This window comes from Gymnoscopelus braueri (assembly GCF_963280865.1).
Source record: "Gymnoscopelus braueri genome assembly, chromosome: 22".
NCBI lineage: Eukaryota > Metazoa > Chordata > Actinopteri > Myctophiformes > Myctophidae > Gymnoscopelus > Gymnoscopelus braueri.
In genome coordinates this window covers 3,226,429-3,249,024 of record NC_137624.1, presented here as the reverse complement: position 1 = coordinate 3,249,024, position 22,596 = coordinate 3,226,429, and the positions used below count along the sequence as shown (strand labels likewise).

Genomic DNA, 22,596 nt, shown 5'->3' with positions numbered 1-22,596 from the left:
CTTCTCTTGCGGCCTCTGGTTGGATACGGTACCATGGGCCTTAAACTTCTTGATAACATTGCGCGCAGTGGACACAGGGACATCAAGGTCTCTGGAGATGGACTTGTAGCCTTGAGATTGTCCATGCTTGGCTACAATCTTCTCACTGACCTTCTCAGACAATTCTCTGCTTTTCTTTCTTTTATCCATGCTTGATGTGGGTCATGCAGTGACACAAAACAGCAGAATGAGGGCTTTACTCCATTTGAACTGGTTGGATGAGTGATGACTAGATTCCAGTCACCTTTGATTCACCACAGGTGAGTTTAAGGTGAATCAACCGCTTGAAATTCTATTTTTCTTTTGCAACTCTAAAAGGGTGCCATTTTTAAAATGTCTGTGTGGAATGAGCTACGATTCAGTATTTATTCCAGTTATTTGTTGTGTTCCACTGCAAGCCAAATACGTATATGTTTGATGTGTTTTTTGAAATAAATGCAAGGGTGCCAATACTTTTGTCCACAACTTACAGGAAAACATTTGTTCATGATGATTTGTTATTGATTTATCATCATGATAAGAAGAAGAACAAAGAAAATAATGAAAATATCCCTGTTCCCCTAAAATGTTATGACAGAAATAAACGGGAAGGACATGAAAAAAATATTGGAATGTGACATGATTATTTCACATCAAACTATTAATTTGGTGATGCCTCATTCGTAGAGGTTGATGATTTTATTCAAGGAGAAAAATCAAACTCTTATTGAAAAATTAATGATGTCACAATCAATGCGTGATATGAATTAATCAGATGAAAGAAACGCTCCAGGTGTGTACGGACTAAGAGAAAGTAAATAATTAAGAACCAAAAATTGGGGCACGGTGGCGCAGTCGGTAGCGCTGTCGCCTCACAGCTAGAAGGTCCTGGGTTTGTTTCCCGCCAGGGACGCTGTGGGCGCTGGGGGCGTGTCTTCTCCTCTGTGTCATCAGCGACTATACCCTAGGTGGGGTTGGTAAAAGGGCCTATGTGTGGAGTTTGCATGTTCTCCCCATGTCTCCTAGAGTAGTTAATACCCTCACAAAAACATGTAGTAATCCTGGTCGCTATACCGCCTCTCCCATGACAGCTGGGGTGCCTGATGGAGGGGAAAGGAACTTGTTGGAATAACGTGTTCCTTCCACGCGCTACGTCCTACCGGGGAAACTCCCCCCTGTCAGGTGACAACTTGGCTCTCATGCATTGAAGGAGGCATGAGCTCGGCCCTGGCTGGTGGGGGGAGTGTAGCGCCCAGGATCACTTAGAAAAATTGGCACTGGGTGAAAAAAGGGTTACAAAATGGTGGGATATATTTTTTTTTTAATTAAGAAAATAACCAAAAATTGACAAATATTACTGTGTCCTTATCAGTTATCATGATTATGAATAACTGACATGTTGTCACTGTCAGATGGAAGCCTTGTATGCAGGGTTGAGCTGAAGGGGGTGCTACGGGGGGTCGTCGACCCCTTAGTTCCCAGGCTGGGGGCTCGCGCGTGCTCCACATGCACGAGCTCCACATGCACGCGCGAGCACTCACCGTCAGCCGCCCGCGAGCCGTCAATCATTAACACAACAACGCACCGTCAGGGGCGAGCTATATTATACCTCTATGGGGGCGAGCCGTCTTTAACACCTTTAACAATGGCCTCAACCTGGCTGCTTTGCATAACATTAAGCCATGGAGTGTGAAAGGGTTAATCGCTTAGTAGAGGACAAGAGCTAGTAGCCTGCCAGACACTCACAAACTTATCCCTGTCTAGCTCTGGTCCATAGCGTTAGAAGGAGTTCTCCTTAACGTTATGGTACTTTCCATTCTTCCCCTCGCACCGCGGTAGCGCAGCCTCTCGTCTGTAGTAAAAATAAAAAATACACTTTTGGTACTCACCAAAACAAAGACGGTTTAATGGAGTTGAAAGCCTATTCTACTAAGTGGGAACACTGTGAGCCCCCACCTCACCTCTAAAATACACTTTTTGGCCAGAAAAGAAAATATTTCACCGGAAGGAAGAATCTGGTCTAATAGGAAAATTCCATTGACCAGATCTGTAGAGGGCACTGTGGAGTAACGAAAAACAGGTTTTAATTCCAGTGAAATATTTTATTTTCTGGCCAAAAAGTGTATTTTAGACGTGAGGTGGGGACTCACAGTGTTCCCATTTAGTAAAGTAGGCTTTCAACTCCATAAAACCGTCTGTTTTGGTGAGTAGCAAAAGGGTATTTTTTTTATTTTTTACTTGTTTTAAAAAACACTGTTTTAAAAGCAATGTAAGTCTTTAAAAAAAAGTTATTCAAGTAAAGACAAGTTGATTGATTATTTTAAGTACTTATGTGTGGGTGAATATATGTAAAGGGCTTTTATATAAAAAAAGGAAAATAATGTTGCTATGTTGGATATGCAGGCATGTTGCTATGTGCACATGCCTGCGCGCGCGCGTGCACGTGCGCGCGCACGTGACGTCATAAAATATAGCCCCCTTAGTTAAAAAATCCACAGCTCACCACTGCTTGTATGTCCAAAAGTGTTAGAAGAAATGTAAAAAGTGTTCCAATTGATCCAATGCAGTTATTAGAGATGTGTGGATCACGACCGCGGCTAAAACCGCAGTGATTGTCAAACTAAAGTTTCATCTATGAAACATCTTCATCTGCCACACTCATCACATCAGTGGCTGGCTGGCTGGGAGCTTCAGATAGAGTGCGCTGTTGATCCAGCATGGCTCTTCCGCATCCAATCATAAATCTTGTCAGGTGACCAGCCGTACGAACTTCCTGCTTCAGATGGTGTTCCACCACTCACTGCAACACAAAACAAGATACTTATTATATATTGTCTCCGCTACCCCCTGTCCGTCCTTTTCCGTCTTATTCCGCATGTCTGTCCGTGTATCCGCCCGTGCATCCGCCCGTGCATCCGTCCGTCCGTCCGCCCGTGCATCCGTCCGTCCGCCCGTGCATCCGTCCGTCCGTCCGTCCGTGTGTGTGTGTGTGTGTGTGTGTGTGTGTGTGTGTGTGTGTGTGTGTGCGCGCATGCGTGTGTGTGTGTGTGTGTGTGTGTGTGTGTGTGTGTGTGTGTGTGTGTGTGTGTGTGTGTGTGTGCGCATGCGTGCGTGTGTGTGTGTGTCACAATTTATGTTCAAATATAAACTGTACAGTGGTAGCCAGTTGGTTTCTTCACCATTTTCAAACCAGTACCTTTTTCACCCCCAGGCACCTTTTTCGGCCACACCCCCAGATTCTCAGACACGCCCCCCAGATCTATTGTATCTAATTTCAACATGTAGTGTGGCCATTCAGCCACAGGGTGGCGCGTTCACACTGAGCACCATCACAGTGACTGTATCTCCTTCCACATTTATCTACAATCTACAAACTCACTGTGAGCTTGTAGATCTGCTATTTTCAATCGGCTGAAATATATTTAGGGCTGAAGTTGTTTGTGTGTTTTGTAATTGTAATCAAAATCTACAAAGTAACTAGTAGTAACCAAAAGTTTTCATTTAATTGTTGTGGAGTAAAAGTACAATATTTTCCTCTGAGATGTAGTGGAGTAGAAGTAAAAGTATTAAATACTCCAGTAAAGTAAAAGTACCTCAAAATAACTATTGTACTTAAGCACAGTACTTGCGTAAATGTACTTAGTTACTTTCCTACACAATAAAAAATAGCAGATGTACAAGATTGTATAGTGGATCTTTCACCTTTAAAGAGTGAGTTCTCAATGGTCTGATGGTCCAGGCCGTGGACTCGCAATTTAATAGTAGCGGTTCAATTCCAACATAAGACAATGATTTTAATGTAGCCTTTTTTAGCTTTTGCAAAGTAGAAATACAATATAGGACAAAGATTATAATCTTGCTTTTTTAGCTTTTGCTTGCATCATGGTACGAAGTGGCGTGTTGTGAGCTTGTATATATATGTGTGTGTGTGTGTGTGTGTGTGTGTGGGATCACACTGAGGTGGGGGCTCCTGAGTCCATTGTGACGGCCTAAGTTTGGTTGAGACAAACAAAAGCGGCCAAGGTGCTAAAGTTATTTTGCATGCCATTGTCTGAAACCTTTACTTTATTTAGAAGTTTGCAGACTAAAAGCACATGAAAGTACAGTTCAAATACAAGGTCAACTAAATAGGATAAAAAAAAACCAAGCAAACCATATGGCTTGTTTAAATTGGGGTCCTTAGTTAGTTTGTACATTATAATTTCATGTGTTCATTTAACTCTGTTTCACATTCCAAAACAATATAATTGTGCCGGAAAGTAGTTTATAATGCATTTTATTGAAATGTTACTTTTAGTTGACTAGTATAGTTACTGCTCTCAGAAAGCAGCTTTGGGAGCTGCCATTTTTTTTATCTCTGACTTTCCAAGGAGTAGTAGAACCCCAGTTGGACTGTGTGGGGTGTCAAAGCCAAACAGGTTATGTAAATGTTTTATACAATAGCCCCTAGCCTGTAGCGTAATCTCTCTTCAATGTAGGCATTTATCAGATGCTCTTAATCCAGAGAGATTTACAGTACAGTAGGCAAGGTAAACACGAGGTAATTTCAAATGCATATGGAAATAATAATCTAGGATCATAGGTAAACCAAGAACCTATCATCAGTCTAAACTGTATAATATTGCCATCATCTATTTTCTTCATTGAGAGTTTATACTGTTAACTGTTAAAATGTCACTCTTATTTATCAGTGTTAATTTAACTCCAAGAGTTCCACGGTCGAATCACTGCTTTCAGTCAATGAGAGAGAGAGAGAGAGAGAGAGAGAGAGAGAGAGAGAGAGAGAGAGAGAGAGAGAGAGAGAGAGAGAGAGAGAGAGAGAGAGAGAGAGAGAGAGAGAGAGAGAGAGAGAGAGAGAGAGAGAGAGAGAGAGAGAGAGAGAGAGAGAGAGAGAGAGAGAGAGAGAGAGAGAGAGAGAGAGAGAGACACAGACAGACAGACAGACAGACAGACAGACAGACAGAAATGCTTTACATAGCAAGAATAAAGTGTAACATGGAACACGTTCAGGCAAATGTTTAGTAATCCAGCTCTATAAAATTACATTTGATATGTAGGCTACTCTTTAAATAAAAATCCTCATTTTATTTGACCTTTATCAAAAAATAAATAAAACCTCCTCCTGCTTGGGGGTGGGGAAAAGCACCACAATGCATATCACTGTCTGCAGTACTTTCTACTTTTGTTACTTTAAGTACATTTTGATACCAATACTTTTGTACTTTAACTCAAGTAAATTTTGATTTCCTAACTTTTACTTGTAAAAGAGTATTTCTACTTTGCAGAATTTATACTTTTACTTAAGTAAAACATTTCAGTACTATTTACACCACTGGCTTATTGTAAGTCGACCACTGCAGACTGACTGACTGTTGACAGGAAAAAGATGTGATAGTTAAACCTCCCCCTCCCCCCGCTACCTCAAATAGTGTTTCTCTCTGTCTTGCGCCCTCTCTCTCTCTCTCTCCACCCTCTCTCTCTCTCCACCCTCTCTCGCTCTCCCTCCCTCTCCCTCTCTCTCTCCCTCAATTATTTGAAAACTTTGGTTACTAGTTACTTAGATTTGGATTAAAATTACAGAACACACTAACCACTTCAGCCATATATATATTTTGAGCCATTATTATCATTAAAATAAAAGATATATGTGTTTGCATGTAATGCATGTGAACACATGTAAAGGAATAAATGTTGACAAAACGTTGACAAATTGCCTAAATAAACCAAAAGATATGAGACTACATACTGTAATGAAGACATTTGCATCACTATAGGCGAGGGTCCCTCTCGCTGAATGCATAGTGTATTGGCTGTCTGGCGGGCTAACGACACCCACCTCACAGTCAAAGACTCAATATATCTTGTTCCAGGGACCCCCAAAAGCAAAGATTTGATTTTATAATGTGTATATAGATTAAAAGATTTGCATACATTTTCAGATTCTTTTTCAAAAAGTCATAGTGTGGCACGCTATGAGCTTGTAGTTTGAGTTGCTATTTTTTAATAGCCAAAGAAAACACACACACACACACACACACACACACACACACACACACACACACACACACACACACACACACACACACACACACACACACACACACACACACACACACACACACACACACACACACACACACACACACACACACACACACACACACACACACACACACACACACACACACACACGGCGGCCATAGCTGAGTGGTTAGTGAGCCCGCCTAGGGAACCAGAGGCCCTGGTTGCCCCAGGTTCAATTCCAGGCTATCCCAACATATGTGCCGATGATATGAAATTTGTCCCTGAGCAAGACTCTTAAAAGGGTAGTTCACCCCCCAAATAACTTTTTTTCTATTGATTACTCACCCCATGGAGCCTTGAATTCATGGATATTTATTTGTTTTTGTCGCATTCCTTCCTTTATTATTTGATTATAATAAATGTAGCCCCATTGATTCCGGTAGGAGACACAAATGCATTTGTGTCTCCTACCGGAATCAATGGGGACACATTTATTATAATCAAATTATTGGCTTAGGAATGTGACAAAAACAAAAAAATATCTATGAATTCAAGGCTCCAGATGGTCAGTAATCAATAGAAAAAAAGTTATTTTGGGGGTGAACTACCCCTTTAACCCCAATTGCTCACAGGTTCTCATTGGAAACAAGACCGCAAGGAATTTCATGAACGACCTGTTAAAAGGAATTATCCTTACACACACACACACACACACACACACACACACACACACACACACACACACACACACACACACACACACCACTAGTGCAGTGGTTAGTGAGACTGACTTCCAAGAGTGAGATCAGAGTTCAAATATTGTACTTTTACTCCACTACAATTGTTTGAAAACTTTAGTTACTTTGCAGATATAAATGATTATATTATAAAACATAAACATTAACCGCTTTAGCCCTATTTTATACCATTTGAAAATAGCCAATCTACAAGCTTGTAGATTGACTATTTTCAAACATTTTAGTACTTTTACTTTTGGTACTTTAAGTATATTTTAATGCCAATACTTTTGTACTTTTACTCAAGTAACACTTCACTGTTTCAGCTGAAGTGAGATGCCTATAGATAGATATTATTATTATTATTATTATTATTATTATTATTATTATTATTATTATTACCCTTATTAAAAGAAAATATATATATTGTGATACAAAATGCCTAAATAAAGCAATAGATATGAAATACATACTGTAATGAAATTGAAATGAAAAAGGTTGAGAATCACTGGGTTAAACTGTAGAATATAGTTAAAGGGATATTTACATCTATTTTAAATTACACTATTTAAAGTATAATTACTGCTATAGTAGGCTTCTACAGTAGAACAAGTAGACTAGTACTGTAGGTAAACAACAACCAATAGTTGCTCGGCCCTGCCATCTACTGTCCACTTACTGTATTGCACGGTGGGAAAAAAAATAATGCTAAACTCCTCCCTCCAAGGCAAAACCACCCCCCCAGAGGGGTGTGGCTTTGATGGGTACCTGAGAGGCACTGATCTAGTGGGTACCCAATGTGATGATCTCAACTGGCTACCACTGTAGATCAGATCAGAATTTTTGTAAACAAACAGGTATTTCCGGGTAGAAAGTCTATGGGTATACAATAACAAAATCAACTGTCCAGAACATTACCTATGTCTAGTTTGGCAACATGTGGATATTTAGAACAATATATTTCTAATAGGCAATAACAATATCATAAAGTGTCCTGTTCTTACAGAAATTAGGTTAAGCTCCAATGCTACACTGCTGGCGTTATCTACCTGGAAATACATTTTTGGTTGTGATGATGTAATGATGATTCTCTACTAAAGTCTAGGTCACTGTTTTTCTGTGTCTTTTAGTGAGTTTATCTGATAAAGCAATGTTACATTTATAAAAGTCACTGTAAGAAATGTTCACATTGAAGTGTGTTATCAGATCAATTATATTGATACTCACTGCTTGGAGGATTCCTTTCCATGCTGTTCCTTCTTCTCCTGACAGCTGGTAGGGTTGGTTCTTCTGGCTCCTTCACCACAAACTTCAACATCCTCTCTATCATCTCCTCCTCTCTCCTCCTCCCTTCCTCCGCTCTGTTCATCAATTCCTCCTCTCTCTTCTTGAATTCTTCTTCTCGTCGGTTCCATTCTTCAGCAGTAAATGCTCGCTCTCCTGTCAGTCTTTCAAACAGTGCCTTCTGTCTTGTCACATGTCCCTCCTTGAAGTGTCCTGTGTCTCTGACAGACCTGTCTGAAGGTACAAAGTGTCCTCTGTTCCTCGTCACCATATCCTCTACTTTCTCCATCAGCTCTTTTACTTCTGAAATGTCCCTGTTGTCGATGAAGTGTAGAACATGGTATCTGTAGCCACATTTCTCCAGGAGCCACCTCAGAGGTTCTCCTTCAGACTCTATGTACTCCTCAACACGTCTCTCTCCCAGGCACGCTCCCCATGTGAACAGAACCAGAGTGTGTCTCCAGACTCTGTCCCCCAGCAGCTCCATGTGTTCCTCCACTGATCTCCTGTCAGCTTCAGAGAAACTGGACCAGACAGGAACATTCAACAGGACAGCGTGGGGTCCAGGAGAACACAGAGTCACACCGTGTAGAAGGACGTCTTTGATCTTCTGTGATGGAGGTGTAGTCGACCAGTCTGGACAGATCACCACACTCACATTTCTGTCAGCAACTCGTCTCTGTTGTCTGACACATTCTGTCTGTTCAGTCTGGAATATGAGGTTTACTCCATGTTAGTCATAATAACGAATACATGTGACTTAGGAGGTTTTAAGCTAAACCATAATTTAAACGACTATTCTGTCGTCTGTCTTAAATAATGACCCCCTCCCAGCTTTGTCTAATTAATAGCTCCACAGTAACACATATTCAATAAACTGTAATGAACTATAATCATTAAACCTAACTATATCTGAAGATGGTTAATAATTACAGCCAGTGTAGAGCTACAATATGGAAGTAAGACCACGGACAGGGACATGCAGAGGAGAGACAAAAATCTGCAAATTATCCGATCTACAAGCTCACAACGCGTCGCACTGTGAGGCGTTGTGAGCTTGTAGATCGGATATTTCCAGTGCGCGACACCACGCTCAACTAGTATTATCAAGGCTCTACTGGAGATGCAGCATACGGCATCGACATCGGCATACACAGAGGACAATTCTTTCAACAAAAAATGCTGGATTCAAGTTCAGAAGAGTTTGGAAAAGACAATTCTCTTGAATGCGGCCTTCGAGTACGGCATAGAGAGAGAGGGCATTTGAAATTATTTCACCATAGTAAATGCTGAATTCATGGTCTGGAGAGGACACTTTTTAAAGGCGGGTAAAAGTGCAGAAGCTCAAGCCCCCTTTGATGTCTATGTGTGCACGTGCCTGACCACGGATCACAGTGAAATGTAAATGTAAAACACAGAAGGCTGCATGAAAGATTACAGAGCGAATGAAAAAACCTCTATAAATCAAACATGATGGACGCAACAAGTACTATAACCAACATGAATAATAAAGACAAACTATAAACTGAACAAAGTAACTGAAAAGACAACCCAGTTCTACAGTGGATTAATTCATCATTGTTTCATTTAAAATGTTAACTGTCTACCAGAATACAGAAGACAAATCTCATGTAAATGTAATGAGACAATACTGTATTCTTATCCTTTCTAATGACACCACTGTGTGTGTGTGTGTGTGTGTGTGTGTGTGTGTGTGTGTGTGTGTGTGTGTGTGTGTGTGTGTGTGTGTGTGTGTGTGTGTGTGTGTGTGTGTGTGTGTGTGTGTGTGTGTGTCAAGAAACAGCAACCTCGAAAGAGACTCAACTGCAGGGCTCTGGACTCTCCAGACTGTATAGCCCAATACCGCAGCAAACTGGCAGAGGGGCTTGCCACCCTGGCGAAGGACAACAGTGGCCTTGATGTGGAAAGCGAGTGGGCAAAACTGAGGTCAACAATACATCAAGCTGCCTCTGAAACCATCGGCTTTACCCAAAAACGACACCAAGACTGGTTCGATAATAGCTCTACTGCAATACAGGAGCTTTTAGAAACCAAGCGCAAAGCCCACGCCACACTGCTCTCCAACCCTCACTGTCCACTTCTCCTCTCTCATTACAAAGCCACCCGTAGTGAGACCCAGAAACAGCTTAGGATCATGGAGAACGAGTGGTGGTTCAGAAAAGCCCAAGAAATCCAGAGGCATGCAGATAACAACAACACATATGCCTTCTATGATGCTGTAAAATCTCTGTATGGTCCACAAAGGCAAAACATCGTCCCAGTGAGATCTGCAGACGGTTCTGTGTTACTCAAAGACAAACAGCAGATACTTGAGCGCTGGGCCGAGCACTTCGACTCCCTGCTGAACAAAATAAACCCTTCTGATCCATATGTCCTTAATGCCCTCCCAGAACTTCCACCTGTTCTCTCCCTCGATGAACCTCCTAAGTTCACTGAGGTTCTCTCCGCAATCAGGAGTCTTAAAAACAACAAGAGCCCTGGCCCTGATGGACTTCCAGCTGAGATCCTCAAGAAGGGAGGTTACCTCTTAAAACGACAGCTATACCATCTCATCTGCAACACCTGGCATAATGAGACAATTCCTCAGGAATGGAAAGACAGCAACATTGTCACCATTTACAAAAGGAAGGGAGACAAGTCAGTCTGTGGCAACAGCCGTGGCATCTCTCTGCTCTCTGTTGCTGGCAAGATTCTTGCGAAAATAATGCTGTTTCGCCTGACAACGCACATTACAGAGGACATCCTCCCAGAGACACAGTGCGGTTTCAGAAAGAACCGAAGCACTTTGGATATGATCTTCGCTGCGCGTCAAGTCCAGGAGAAATGCAGGGAGCAAAACAAGGACCTCTACATCACCTTCATTGACCTCACTAAGGCCTTTGATACAGTTGACCGGGAAATCCTTTGGACTATACTGCAGAAGTTTGGCGTCCCCCCAAAATTTCTCAGCATCCTCAAGCAGTTTCACAGTGGCATGCATGCATCTGTACTTGTTGGTGGCCAGCAATCTCCCCCTTTCCCTGTGAAAGTCGGGGTGAAGCAGGGTTGTGTACTGGCCCCTGTGATATTCAATCTATTCCTGACGGCAGCTACACTCCTCTTCCACAAGTCCATCCAGGAAGATGGCGGTGTGCAAATACAGTTCCGTCTTGATGGGAGCTTGTTTAACATCAGACGCCTTCAAGCCAAGACCAAGACCCTGGTCAGCAACATCTACGAGCTACAGTATGCAGATGATTGTGCTCTTCTGGCCCACAGCCCAACTGCCATGCAACGTGCCCTGGACACCATGTCCTCTGTTTACCACTCACTAGGTCTTGTGATCAACATCCACAAAACAGAGATCATGGCGCCAGAAAAATCTCCACCCCCCGTGTTCAACATCAGCGGCACTCCCCTCAAGGTTGTCCAGCAGTTCAGCTACCTCGGCAGCATATTGACACCCTCCTGCCAAATTGATGATGATATCCAGGCCCGTATCAACCAAGCCTCCTATGCCTTTGGCAGACTGCGCTCTCGTGTGTTTGAAAACAACCACCTAAGAACACCAACTAAAGTGGCAGTTTACAGGGCAGTGTGCGTGTCTACACTGCTATATGGGTCAGAAGCCTGGGTTGTCTATCGGCGTCACATCAGACGCCTTGATGCATTTAACATCAGATGCCTCCAACGCATCCTTGGCATCACCTGGCAGGACCGTGTCCCTCACACTGACACTCTCCAACGCACTGATTCCATCAGCATTGAGGCAACCGTAGCACGGAGGCAACTCCGGTGGGTCGGCCACGTCATCCGGATGCCTGGCTGCCGTTTGCCCCGTCAGGTGCTTTATGGACAGATCTTGTCAGCCAGCAGGAAGCCCGGTGGTCCAAAGCTGCGGTACAAAGATCAGTTAAAACAGACTTTAAAGAGGTGCAACATCAAGCCCAACGATCTGGAGTCAGCTGCAGCTAATCGGCCACTCTGGCGCTCTTTATGCTACGAAGGGGTCACACACCTTGAGGAGAAACGCACCCAGCAAAGGATGGCGCGGCGCCAGCAAAGACACCTTCATGCTGACCCAGTACCATCTCAGCCTTCTGATCCAGGCCTTGCATGTCCTGCCTGCGGTAGGATATGTGGTTCCAGAATCGGGCTTCATAGTCATCTACAGTGGCATCGTCGCCAGCAAAGATAACCACTGACAAACTCATCACAACGCAAGGAAGCTACGTCATCTTCGACAACGATGGACTGCCAAGGAAGGAAGGTGTGTGTGTGTGTGTGTGTGTGTGTGTGTGTGACCAGTGATCTTGGTACATAGAAATTGACCTATCGAAGATTCTGACTTTCAAATGTACATATTTTTTGTTTTGATTGTATTGCTGTATTGTTGTATTATGCTTTCTGCTTTGGCAATGTAAACGTATGTTTTCTCATGCCAATAAAGCCCTTTGAATTGAATTGAATTGTGTGTGTGTGTGTGTGTGTGTGTGTGTGTGTGTGTGTGTGTGTGTGTGTGTGTGTGTGTGTGTGTGTGTGTGTGTGTGTGTGTGTGTGTGTGTGTGTGTGTGTGTGTGTGTGTGTGTGTGTGTGTGTGTGTGTGTGCGCGCGTGCGAGCGCTGACAGTTCGGTGTATTGATCACTGACAGTTCGTTGGTCACATGATGGCTCAAACATTCATGACAGCATACTTTAACATTATCATATTACTTTGAGGTGATTCATTATAACATATATTACTCACTTCCCTTTCTGGAAACAATTTCTCCTGCAGTATGACATCTCCAGACAATCTCCTCGTATCCTGGTTTCCTCCAACCAACATCAGCCTCACATCTGGTAGACTCTGATGTTCTCCTGACACACAAACTCTACATTAGTTCACTATTTCACTATTTAGGTCTGGATTCAGAGATTAAGCTACAGTATATTAATTATTACAAACAATTCTGTCTGAATTGACCACAGAACAGTATAACTAATATATCAATCATCTGGTATTATAATGTACTGTATGTTCTCATGTGATCAGTTATGTAAATGTATTAAATATGGATTAATTAATCCTTGAAGATGTCAATCATTTGATCATCAAATCAGTTATAAAATCAAACTTTAATTATACAGCAGCCTTCATATCGTTGCTCTCAGACAGAAACCGTAACTCCATATGTCAGCTTTTTCATGTTTTTTCTTATACTTCATCATACATTCCGATCTAAAGGCTCACAACGCGTCACATCGCGGCACATTGTGAGCTTGTAGAACGGCTATTTTCTCTGTTTATAAGGGTATTTATTTTAAATTAACGTTAAAGTGGTTAAGTCTGCCAGTGGGCTTTTTAAAATACTGAACCAATTAAAAGTATTAAAAAGAGCTCATGACCAAATGATAGCTGAACTGAATCCATTGGAACACAGGTTATTTTTCCATTTCCTGAAAAGTTACGGTTTTGGAGACTTCCACCCGACAGCCACCATAGAAGTGTTACAACATTGATAATATACAATACAAATCTGTTTATAGATTCTACAAATCTCTGTGAGTGTGTGTCTGTCAGTCAAATATCTCAAGAACCATCTAGATTCAGTGTATACTGTAGCTGACACTCCAGTGGAATACAGTGCTGAGTGTGGAGTCGGTCAGATCAGTGGGTATCTCCAGAACCGGCGTGCGTCACACAATCACAATTACACCCAGAACTCACCTAACCCCTGCTCATTATGCTAGGGTGGGATGGCTCAGGGTAGAGGACATGAGTAAAGCAACTTTCAATGGGCCTGGTCTTCAAGATACGCATTAAAACAGGGATACCCAAGTACCTGTCAGATTACTTCAATAGCATAAAAGACACACACAGGCACAACAGCAGGAGCAAGGAGCCTCACTGAACCCAGTTTCGGCACACAAATGGGGTCAAATTCGTTCTACTGCTATACCACCAGAATGTGGAATGCCCTATCCCGACAGTCATAAAAATATGTGACTCCTTACCCTCCTTCAAAACTGCTCTAAAAGAGCACCTACAGGTAGCTAAAATTTGTAACTGGCCCCTGTAAAAAGAAAGTCTAAGCTTATCACAAGAAATGACCCATATATATTATGTTTGTCTTTAAATGTCTTGATGAATTGAATATACAGGACCTCAATGGAAACAAGCCCTGGGCATATTGGGTTAACCTTAGCCCTGGTTCAGAGCGTTAGTGAGTTAGTGAGTTGTGGGCAGAAAATAAAATATGTCAGCGAGACGGAAATTATTTTTATTTACTCCACAGTGCCCTCTACAGATTTTGGTTAGTGGTAAGTTCCAATCCTCCAGATCTGTAGAGGGCACTGTGGAGTAAATACAAATAATTTCCGTCTCGCTGACATATTTTATGTTCTGCCGTAATTTTATGTATTTTGCAGAGTAGGTGGGGTACTGAGAGGCTTCCCACCTCCGAGAATAGACTTTCAACAACACAAAACAGCCTTTGCTTCGGTGAGTAGCGAAATGGTTTTGTTTATTTTCACTACTCTTGAGCAGTCGCAGGGCAGTGGAATTCCTTGTACAAGCGCAGAGCCCTGGGTCTTCCAGGCAGTGGTGGCTTATCCAACGGGCTTGAGGTGCTGAAGCACAGGGCACCAACGGGCACCAAACGGCATGAGAAAAATAAAATAAAACGGCGAAGAACGCCGAAATGTAGAAGCAGGGCTGCTAAAGGAGCGCTACAATATTGAAACGCGCCGGTGAAGCGTCATTCTTTTTCGACTCCCCCCCCCCGTTGACAAAACGCTCCCGGGGGGCACCAAACCGGGTCCAAGCACTGGGCACCACGAAGTCTTAATCCGCCCCTGCTTCCAGGGCGTTAGAGGGAACTCACTAACGCTCTGAACCAGGGCTAGGTTAACCTGTTAGCATTATTTTGTATAAATATGTGCCACCGTGCCTTTCTTTACAAACTCTTAATAAAGTATTCAATCAATCAATCAAAAACACAGCTTTTGTTTTGAAGTTCACCTACTGGGAATCCCATAAAGGTTGAGTCTCTCTCTTACACAAACAGCTATTAGGTGCATTATCAAAACTAGAAAAAGTGCTCCTCGGAGCACAGGTCTCCGCCAGGTCAGGTACGTTATTGTGGCCTCCTGGTGGCGCTATAATAGGCCAATGTGAAAAGGGTGGCATTTCTTCCTCGGCCTAGTGGGAATGTGCGTGCAAATTTTCACGGAAATCGCACGCCGCGTTCATGATTTCAGACATTTTGTTCAAAACGGACCAATCCTGCAAACTTTGGAAGTCAACCTTAGCCAATCAGGATGGAATATGAAATTTCGGACAGATGCGTCTTACTCACATGACTATAGAGATACTGTGTACCGATTTGTGTGATGTTTGGATAAAATCTGAAGGATTAATATCCAAAAATGTATTTGACATAAGTCGGCCTCCTGGTGGCGCTGTAAAAAGCAGATGTGAAAAATGCAGTGCAGATGTTTTTCCTTGGCCTCTAGGGAGTAGGCGTGCAAAGTTTCACGCAGATCGGTGCAGTTATAGTTAAAAATTCAAATCGGCCTGTTATAGCGCCACCATGAGGCTGATGTGAAAAGTTTTAAGTGCCATTTCTTCCTCGGCCTAGTGGGAATGTGCGTGTGCAATTTTATGCAAATGGCAAGCTGCGTTCATGATTTGAGGCAGTTTGTTCAAAACGGACCAATCCTGCAAACTTTGGATGGTAACCTTAGCCAATGAGGATGGAATATGGGAAATCGGACAGATCAGGGTTGATCACATGACTATAGAGATACTGTGTACCGATTTGCATGAGGTTTGGTTAAAAACTGTAGGAATAATGGGAAAAAATGGGTTTTGCACAAATCGGCCTCCTGGTGGCGCTATAACAGGCCCATGTGAAAAATTTGAGGCAGAGGTTCTGAATTGGCATCCAGGGAGTGTGTGTGCACAGTTTCGCAGCGACCGGGCCAACGGTGCCGGAGATTTGGTGGTAACACACAGACAGGACGGACGGACGGACACACGGACACACGGACGGACGGACGGACAGGGGCGAAAACATACTCTCTCGCCATGCCTTTCGGCCTGGCGGAGACAATAAGGTTGGGAATTCATGTCTAACCCGGTTATACAAACCTGTTGTACCTGTTGTCAGAGTACCAGTGTGCTACCCACCACCAAAGTACTTAGACACTAGTCGAGAGAGAGAGAGAGAGAGAGAGAGAGAGAGAGAGAGAGAGAGAGAGAGAGAGAGAGAGAGAGAGAGAGAGAGAGAGAGAGAGAGAGAGAGAGAGAGAGAGAGAGAGAGAGAGAGAGAGAGAGAGAGAGAGATTTGATCACCTTCAAACAGAGCTTTCAGAACAGTTCTCTGTCTGTGTGTCTTGGTGATCAATGTCAGGCCATGTTCCTCTATGTTCCTCTTCCTCTCTGACAACTTCTCTGCAACATCTCCATCAACTTCATAGTGTCCACCTCTGTTTCCTGACACCATCTGGTCTATCTTCTCCAGCAGTTGTGTGACCTGAGTGTCATCTGTCTTCTCATTGTTGAAGACATGATACCTGTTCCCACATTTGTCAACAAGCCAGCGGAGGTCTTCCCCTCCAGCCTCAATGTGCTGCTCAATGCTTCCTTCTCCCAGACGGTCTCCATGGGTGAACAGTACTATAGTGTGACTCCACACGCTCTGTGAAAGTAGTGACATGTATTCCTCTACTGCTTCTCTCTCTGCTTTGGTGAATGCTTTATGAAGAGGAACCGTCAGAAGAGCAGCATGTGGTCCAGGAGGACAGAGACACACACTGTTCTGGATCTCCAGTTTGTCCATCTCTGAGGCGTTCTGTAGTGTTTTGTAGAGCCAGCCTGGTGAGTCCACCACTGTCAGATGTCTCCCTGCTACTTCACCATCTTTTACAAACTGCCCTGACCTTAGAACTCCAGCTTTAAAAACACTTCCTCCCAGAATGGTGTTTCCTGCTGAACTCTCTCCAGACTGACACCATCCCAACAACACAATCCTGAGGTAAGCCATTCCTGTCAGAGAAAACATTGTTTAGTCAGCATAATAACAATAATAATAATAATAATAATAATAATAATAATAATAATAATAATAATAATAATAATAATAGTCCTACTACTTTAATTGACAAGACCTCCAAAGTACGTCCGGGGTTGGTCAGCACACGATCACTCCACTTGCCTCCAAACTTGCCACAGACTATTGATCAGTGCTCTGGCTATAATACCTAATACCTAATACCTAATACCAGGCTTCTTTCCCCATCTTGATTAGTGATCAGACTCTCAGCAGGACTGATTCCCCTGATAGGCCAATCAGACCCTCAGAATAATTAATAATAATAAATAATAATATAAATAATTGTTAGTTTTATTTTATATTATATTATAAATTGTATTATCCTACTACTCTAATTGACTTCGCATAACGTTATGCCGGACTTCGCATGACTTGTGTGCAGAGCTATTGTACATGTACATCTCTTACATCTCTTACTACATTTAGTCACAGCACCAAAAAAAGAGGAGGAGAGGGGAGGGGTGAGGGAGGAGGAGAGGAGAGGAGGGGAGGAGAGGAGAGGAGGGTGAGGAGGGGGGAGAGAGGGGAGGGGTGAGGGGAGGAGGAGAGGAGGGTGAGGAGGGGGGAGAGAGGGGAGGGGTGAGGGGAGGAGGAGAGGAGAGGGGGGGAGAAAGAGGGAGAGGAGAGGAGGGCAGAAAGGGGGAGAGGAGAGAGTATACATTTGTTGTTGGCACTTAGCACTCATTAGCATGGCCAGTAGCAACCAAACAGGGATCAACTCCCGCTGTCTTTGTCAACTAAAACGGTCGCGGAGGTTAGACGCCCAATTGCCCAATAGTTGTTAGTTGTTGCCCAATGCCCACTTAAAGGGATATTTCACTTTCAAAAGAACTTTGGGTCATTTTATCGTCTACTCATGCTTTTGTGAGCCCCCAGACCGTTTTTAAGTTGCTTGATTCAGTATTTAGCAATGCAAATGAACTTCTCGGGACATTCACGCCCAGCTGGCTGTCATTTTAATATAGACCTGGTCATACGCACGTCTCTGTGATATACGAACCCCTTTGAGAATTGCACGTCAGTTTCTGAGTACCAAAAATATGACCTCCTTTACGAACTTTTTTTACCCCATAATTACGACCCTCTTAGTGAATCGGGGCCAATGAACCTGAACAACAGACTACATGAATGTGCCCAGACACTACATGATGGCAAACTATTGACTAAACTGAGTGGTGGCGATGCCATAGCACAGGAGCTGAAATACCACTGTGCATGTCTTTCTGGTCACTACAACAGAGAGAGATCCCACCTAAAAGCCCTTAAAAAAGAGTCATCTGAGAGTGAACGAGAACCTGGTTCTATCAGAACTGGTCAACTACATTGTAGAATCCAGTCTCAGTTCCGATGGTCCTGCTTCCGTCTCGCAGATATGAGCAACCTGTGCCAGCAGCATCTGGAGCAACTGGGTGTAACCTCACCTACTGTCAACTCTACCAGACTAAAGGAAAAACTGATGGCAAAGATCCCTGAACTTAAGCCTTACAGAAATGGCAGAGATGTGTTCCTGACTTTTGAGGTAGACGTAGGATTGGCTCTCTCTCAAGCCGCTGAAGCTGCTGAAATCTCAGAGGCACTTACCATGGCCAAGGCTGCAAAAATCAATGAAAATTTAAAAAAATGAAAGATAATATCACTATCTGCTCTGCTAAGGTGGCGGCCATTTTTAAACAAATGGTTGCCATCTTGGATTTTTGAGTGGCCAGTGCCTTTTTCCATAAGAGTGGCCCTTACAGAGTACGTGTGCCAAATGTAATCCTTGTATCACAACCTGAAAGATTATATCACTATCTGCTCCGCTAAGGTGGCGGCCATGTTGAAAAAATGGTCGTCTTGGATTTTCAGGTGGCTAACAGGTTTTATCAAAACAGTACTACCCAAGGAGTGTACCTATTTTGGCGCTTGTATCCGGAAGTGAACGATTATTCCATTTATCTGCCACACTAATACCACAGCGTTCCACTGGAACATTTTCACCCCCCCACGTGAAAAAAAATTAAAAAATTAAAAGAATTACACCACTGCTGACGGCTTGGAATAAACTCCCATTACACTTAAGGCAGGCAGCCATATCTTTAAAAATCAAGACCTATTTCTTCACTCTTGCTTTTAGTTATGTTTTAATCTCTGTGTTGTTGTCTTCACTGTTTTGCATGATTCACTGCCTTTTTTTGGGCGAATATTTTAATGTTGTTTTAATGTTGTTTTATGCTTTTTGCTTTTATTTTTTGCTTTATTTTTTAATTATTTTTGCTTTTTTTGTAAAGCACGCTTTGAGCTGCATTTCATGTCATGAAAGGTGCTATACAAATACAGTGTATTATTATTATTATTATTATTATTATTGATAACAACTAATGCCCAACACGGAATACATAGTATAGTCAGATCAGTGCTTACCTTATTAGTGTCTACAGACTTTGTCTTTGAAGAAACACGTCCAGACTCTATAAGCTTCGTCCTCCAGTGTCAACATGTAGCCTACGACTGACATGTGATTCCTGTAAATGAAGAACATTGTGTAATCTTTAACCTGCTGTAAGGAATGATTCTGGATTACAGTCCATTTATTGTTTTATATCAGAGAGCTGGAGAGAGGCTGAGTGCAAATATCCTGCCTTTAAATACAGCAGGGGTTCACAAACTTTTCAGCTCAATGACCAAAATATTAATTTGGCGTCTCCCTGGGACCCAAACTTATAAAAAAGACTTCATGAATGAACCACCTGAGCCTTATTTAATAGTGTATTAGTGTAAATCATCACAGAGTCGTGTGTTCACACATTAATACTGAACGTCATATGTGTAGAAGGCGTACATATAGCTAATGTTGATGTCTGGCCATGAATCGTGCTTGTAATGTAATTAAAAAAAAGTGATGAATCTACCTGCATGATGTTATTGGATCTATGGAGATTGGATCAGGAGAGATAAAGTCTTGTGAAGAAGTGAAAGGATTTCCTCAGATGGAAGTTGTGTTCAGGTTCATGTTGAACTGTTTCCTCTACATCAGTGCTTCTCAAACATTTTCATATCAAGGTCCCCATATATAAATTAGGTATTTATATAAATTAATATGTATTTGACCACAGACCCCCATCTGAAAATATGTTATACCAGGTACCCCAATACAGGATTTGTGCTGTTAAAATGTTTTTAAAAAATATTCATTTTTTTCACACTTTTTTTTCACAGATCTACAAGCTCGCAACATGTTACAGTACATCGCAACATTGTAGATCTGTTATTTTCAAATTGCTGATGTATAGAGGGTTAAATGTTTAAACTGATTTTGATGCCGTATTAAGTAATTTTGCTGGCGACCCCCTGGAACCCTCTTAAGGACCTGTGGGGGTCCCTGGACCCCACTTTGATAACCACTGCTCAACAGAGGCTGAGTGAGGGTTTACTGCCCTGAGAAGACTGAAAACAATCCAGGACTGAATGTCATCATTTTAGGGACAAGACCACTTGACCTTTGACCGTGTCAATTCTTTGAGGGCACAAAGGTCAAATGCCAGGGCAGGTAGGCCGTCAAATCAAACGATGAATTTAAGAAAAGAAAAAGAAAATGGTTGACTTTGTCTTATACATGCCATTTTAAAAGCTTTTCTAAATGCACAAAGTCGCTTTACAAAACAAAACAAAGCAACAGAGAAAGTCCTGTCACCCCAGGTGTGTTTCTTTGTCTTGGGGACGTCCGGGAGGTTGGCATCACCAGACCACATATTGCTGGTTAGATGTTCAGTCCTGCTGAAATAGAAGGATGCTGCCCCGCCCACACTCTGTCAGTGGCTTCATGATATCGTTGCTGTCGGGTGGAAACCTTGTATGTCCAAAACTGTGCCCTTTTTCATTATTATTTTAAAAACAGTTTAAAATATTGAAAAAAGCTCACAATGTGTTGCAAGTCCACAACTTTTGTGGGACACTCTTGCATGATGAAGTAGGGCATAAAGGAGTTACGTAGTTCACCAAAAAAATTACTTACTTACTTTCTATCAATTACACACCCCATGAAGCATTGCATTCATGGAGATTTTTTTGTTTTGGTCGCATTTCCAAACCTTTCAGCTCAAGACCCAACAGAATGTGTTGTCTCCCTGGGACCCACACTTACAAAAATAAAATTTATGAAGTAACTAATAATGAAAATAGCAGATCTAAATGCTATTTGTTTTCTTGACAATTTATGAAATTCTGTTAGAAAATGTCTGAATACCTTTTGAAATAATGTTTATAAATTGTAGTAAAAGTAAAAACACACAAAAAGTGTGTGTGGGGAGGTACCTACTTTAAAATCATCCGCAGTCCAAACACTGAATCGGCCTGCGACCCACTGTTTGCGTACCACTGGTATACAGTTGTAAAGCTTAAAGTCTTCCATCCACCATGAATTTAAACTACAGTAGTTTGTAAAATATAAATCAGGAGTTCTCAACCTTTTCTGAGCTCTGAACCATTCTGTATCTAAGGTTCAACTGAAGTATCACCTATGATTTTTATTTGTGCTCCATATAAATAAATGTTTTAATTGCAGTTTAAAAAGGTAAGCTAAGTAAGTGTTGGGTCTCAGGGAGAAACCACATTTCTCTTTTGGGTCTTGAGCTATAAAGTTTGGGAACCACTGCATTAAGGGCTGAGCTCAGTATCTTGGGGCTGAGGCAGGGAGGGATGTTTTACCTTGGAGATTAAATTGGACCACTTTTTTAAAAGTCTTATTGCCTGGGAGCAAGAAGTTTGAATTTTGACTTAAATAAAAATCTAGTATATTGTAAAGTTAAGCTAAAAAGTACAATATTTGCCTCTTAGATGTAGTGGAGTAGAAGCATAAAAAAGAAAATAGAAATACTCAAGTAAATTAAAAGTACCTAACGTACCATAGCTTATTATGTGGTCTGCAGTAACTATAATGCAGGCTGTCTTGATTTTATTTGATTTCTAATATGTAGTATTGGAAGATTAGTGCTTACCTTATTACTGTCTACAGAGTTTGTCTTTGAAGAAACAAAATTCCAGACTCAAAGCGTTGTCAACATGGAGGACTGAGAAGTGATTCCTGTAAATGAAGAGAACATCCGCATTCCATTCTTACAATGGGAGTCACGCTGATCTTAACCACAAGATAGCATAGTTCCCCCTGAGGAGAGCGTTGTTCAAACACAGTGTTACGTAACAATAGTAAGAAAGTAAGAGAATAAAACAAGATATCTCAACAGTACATTCTGACAAAATTCATATAAAAGAAAATGTTAAAAGACTTTAAGGAATGATTCTCAACAAAAGATGCTGTTGCTGCACTTGACATTGAAGACCATTTATTGTCTCCGCCAGGCCGAAGGCGTGGCCAAGACTATGTTTTTGCCCCCGTCCGTCGATCCGCCAGTGTGTCCTTCGTTTCTCTCCATATTTTTTGTCTTGCTGCCCCAGCGAGT

At 42.2% G+C, this 22,596-nt stretch overlaps 1 protein-coding gene across 1 annotated transcript in view; it reads right to left on the bottom strand.

The window, feature by feature from the left end:
- Positions 1 to 2,579: 2,579 nt before the first annotated feature.
- LOC308078299 (uncharacterized protein) overlaps positions 2,580 to 22,596 on the bottom strand; it is a 39,324-nt gene continuing 19,307 nt past the window's right edge. The window contains exons 8-11 of the mRNA XM_080419418.1: positions 16,402 to 17,094; positions 12,811 to 12,923; positions 8,007 to 8,772; positions 2,580 to 2,818 (exon numbers count right to left, since the gene is read on the bottom strand). Of these exons, the coding sequence (XP_080275544.1) occupies positions 2,709 to 2,818; positions 8,007 to 8,772; positions 12,811 to 12,923; positions 16,402 to 17,094 (1,682 nt within the window). The 3' untranslated portion in view covers positions 2,580 to 2,708. The remainder of the gene's footprint in view (positions 2,819 to 8,006; positions 8,773 to 12,810; positions 12,924 to 16,401; positions 17,095 to 22,596) is intronic.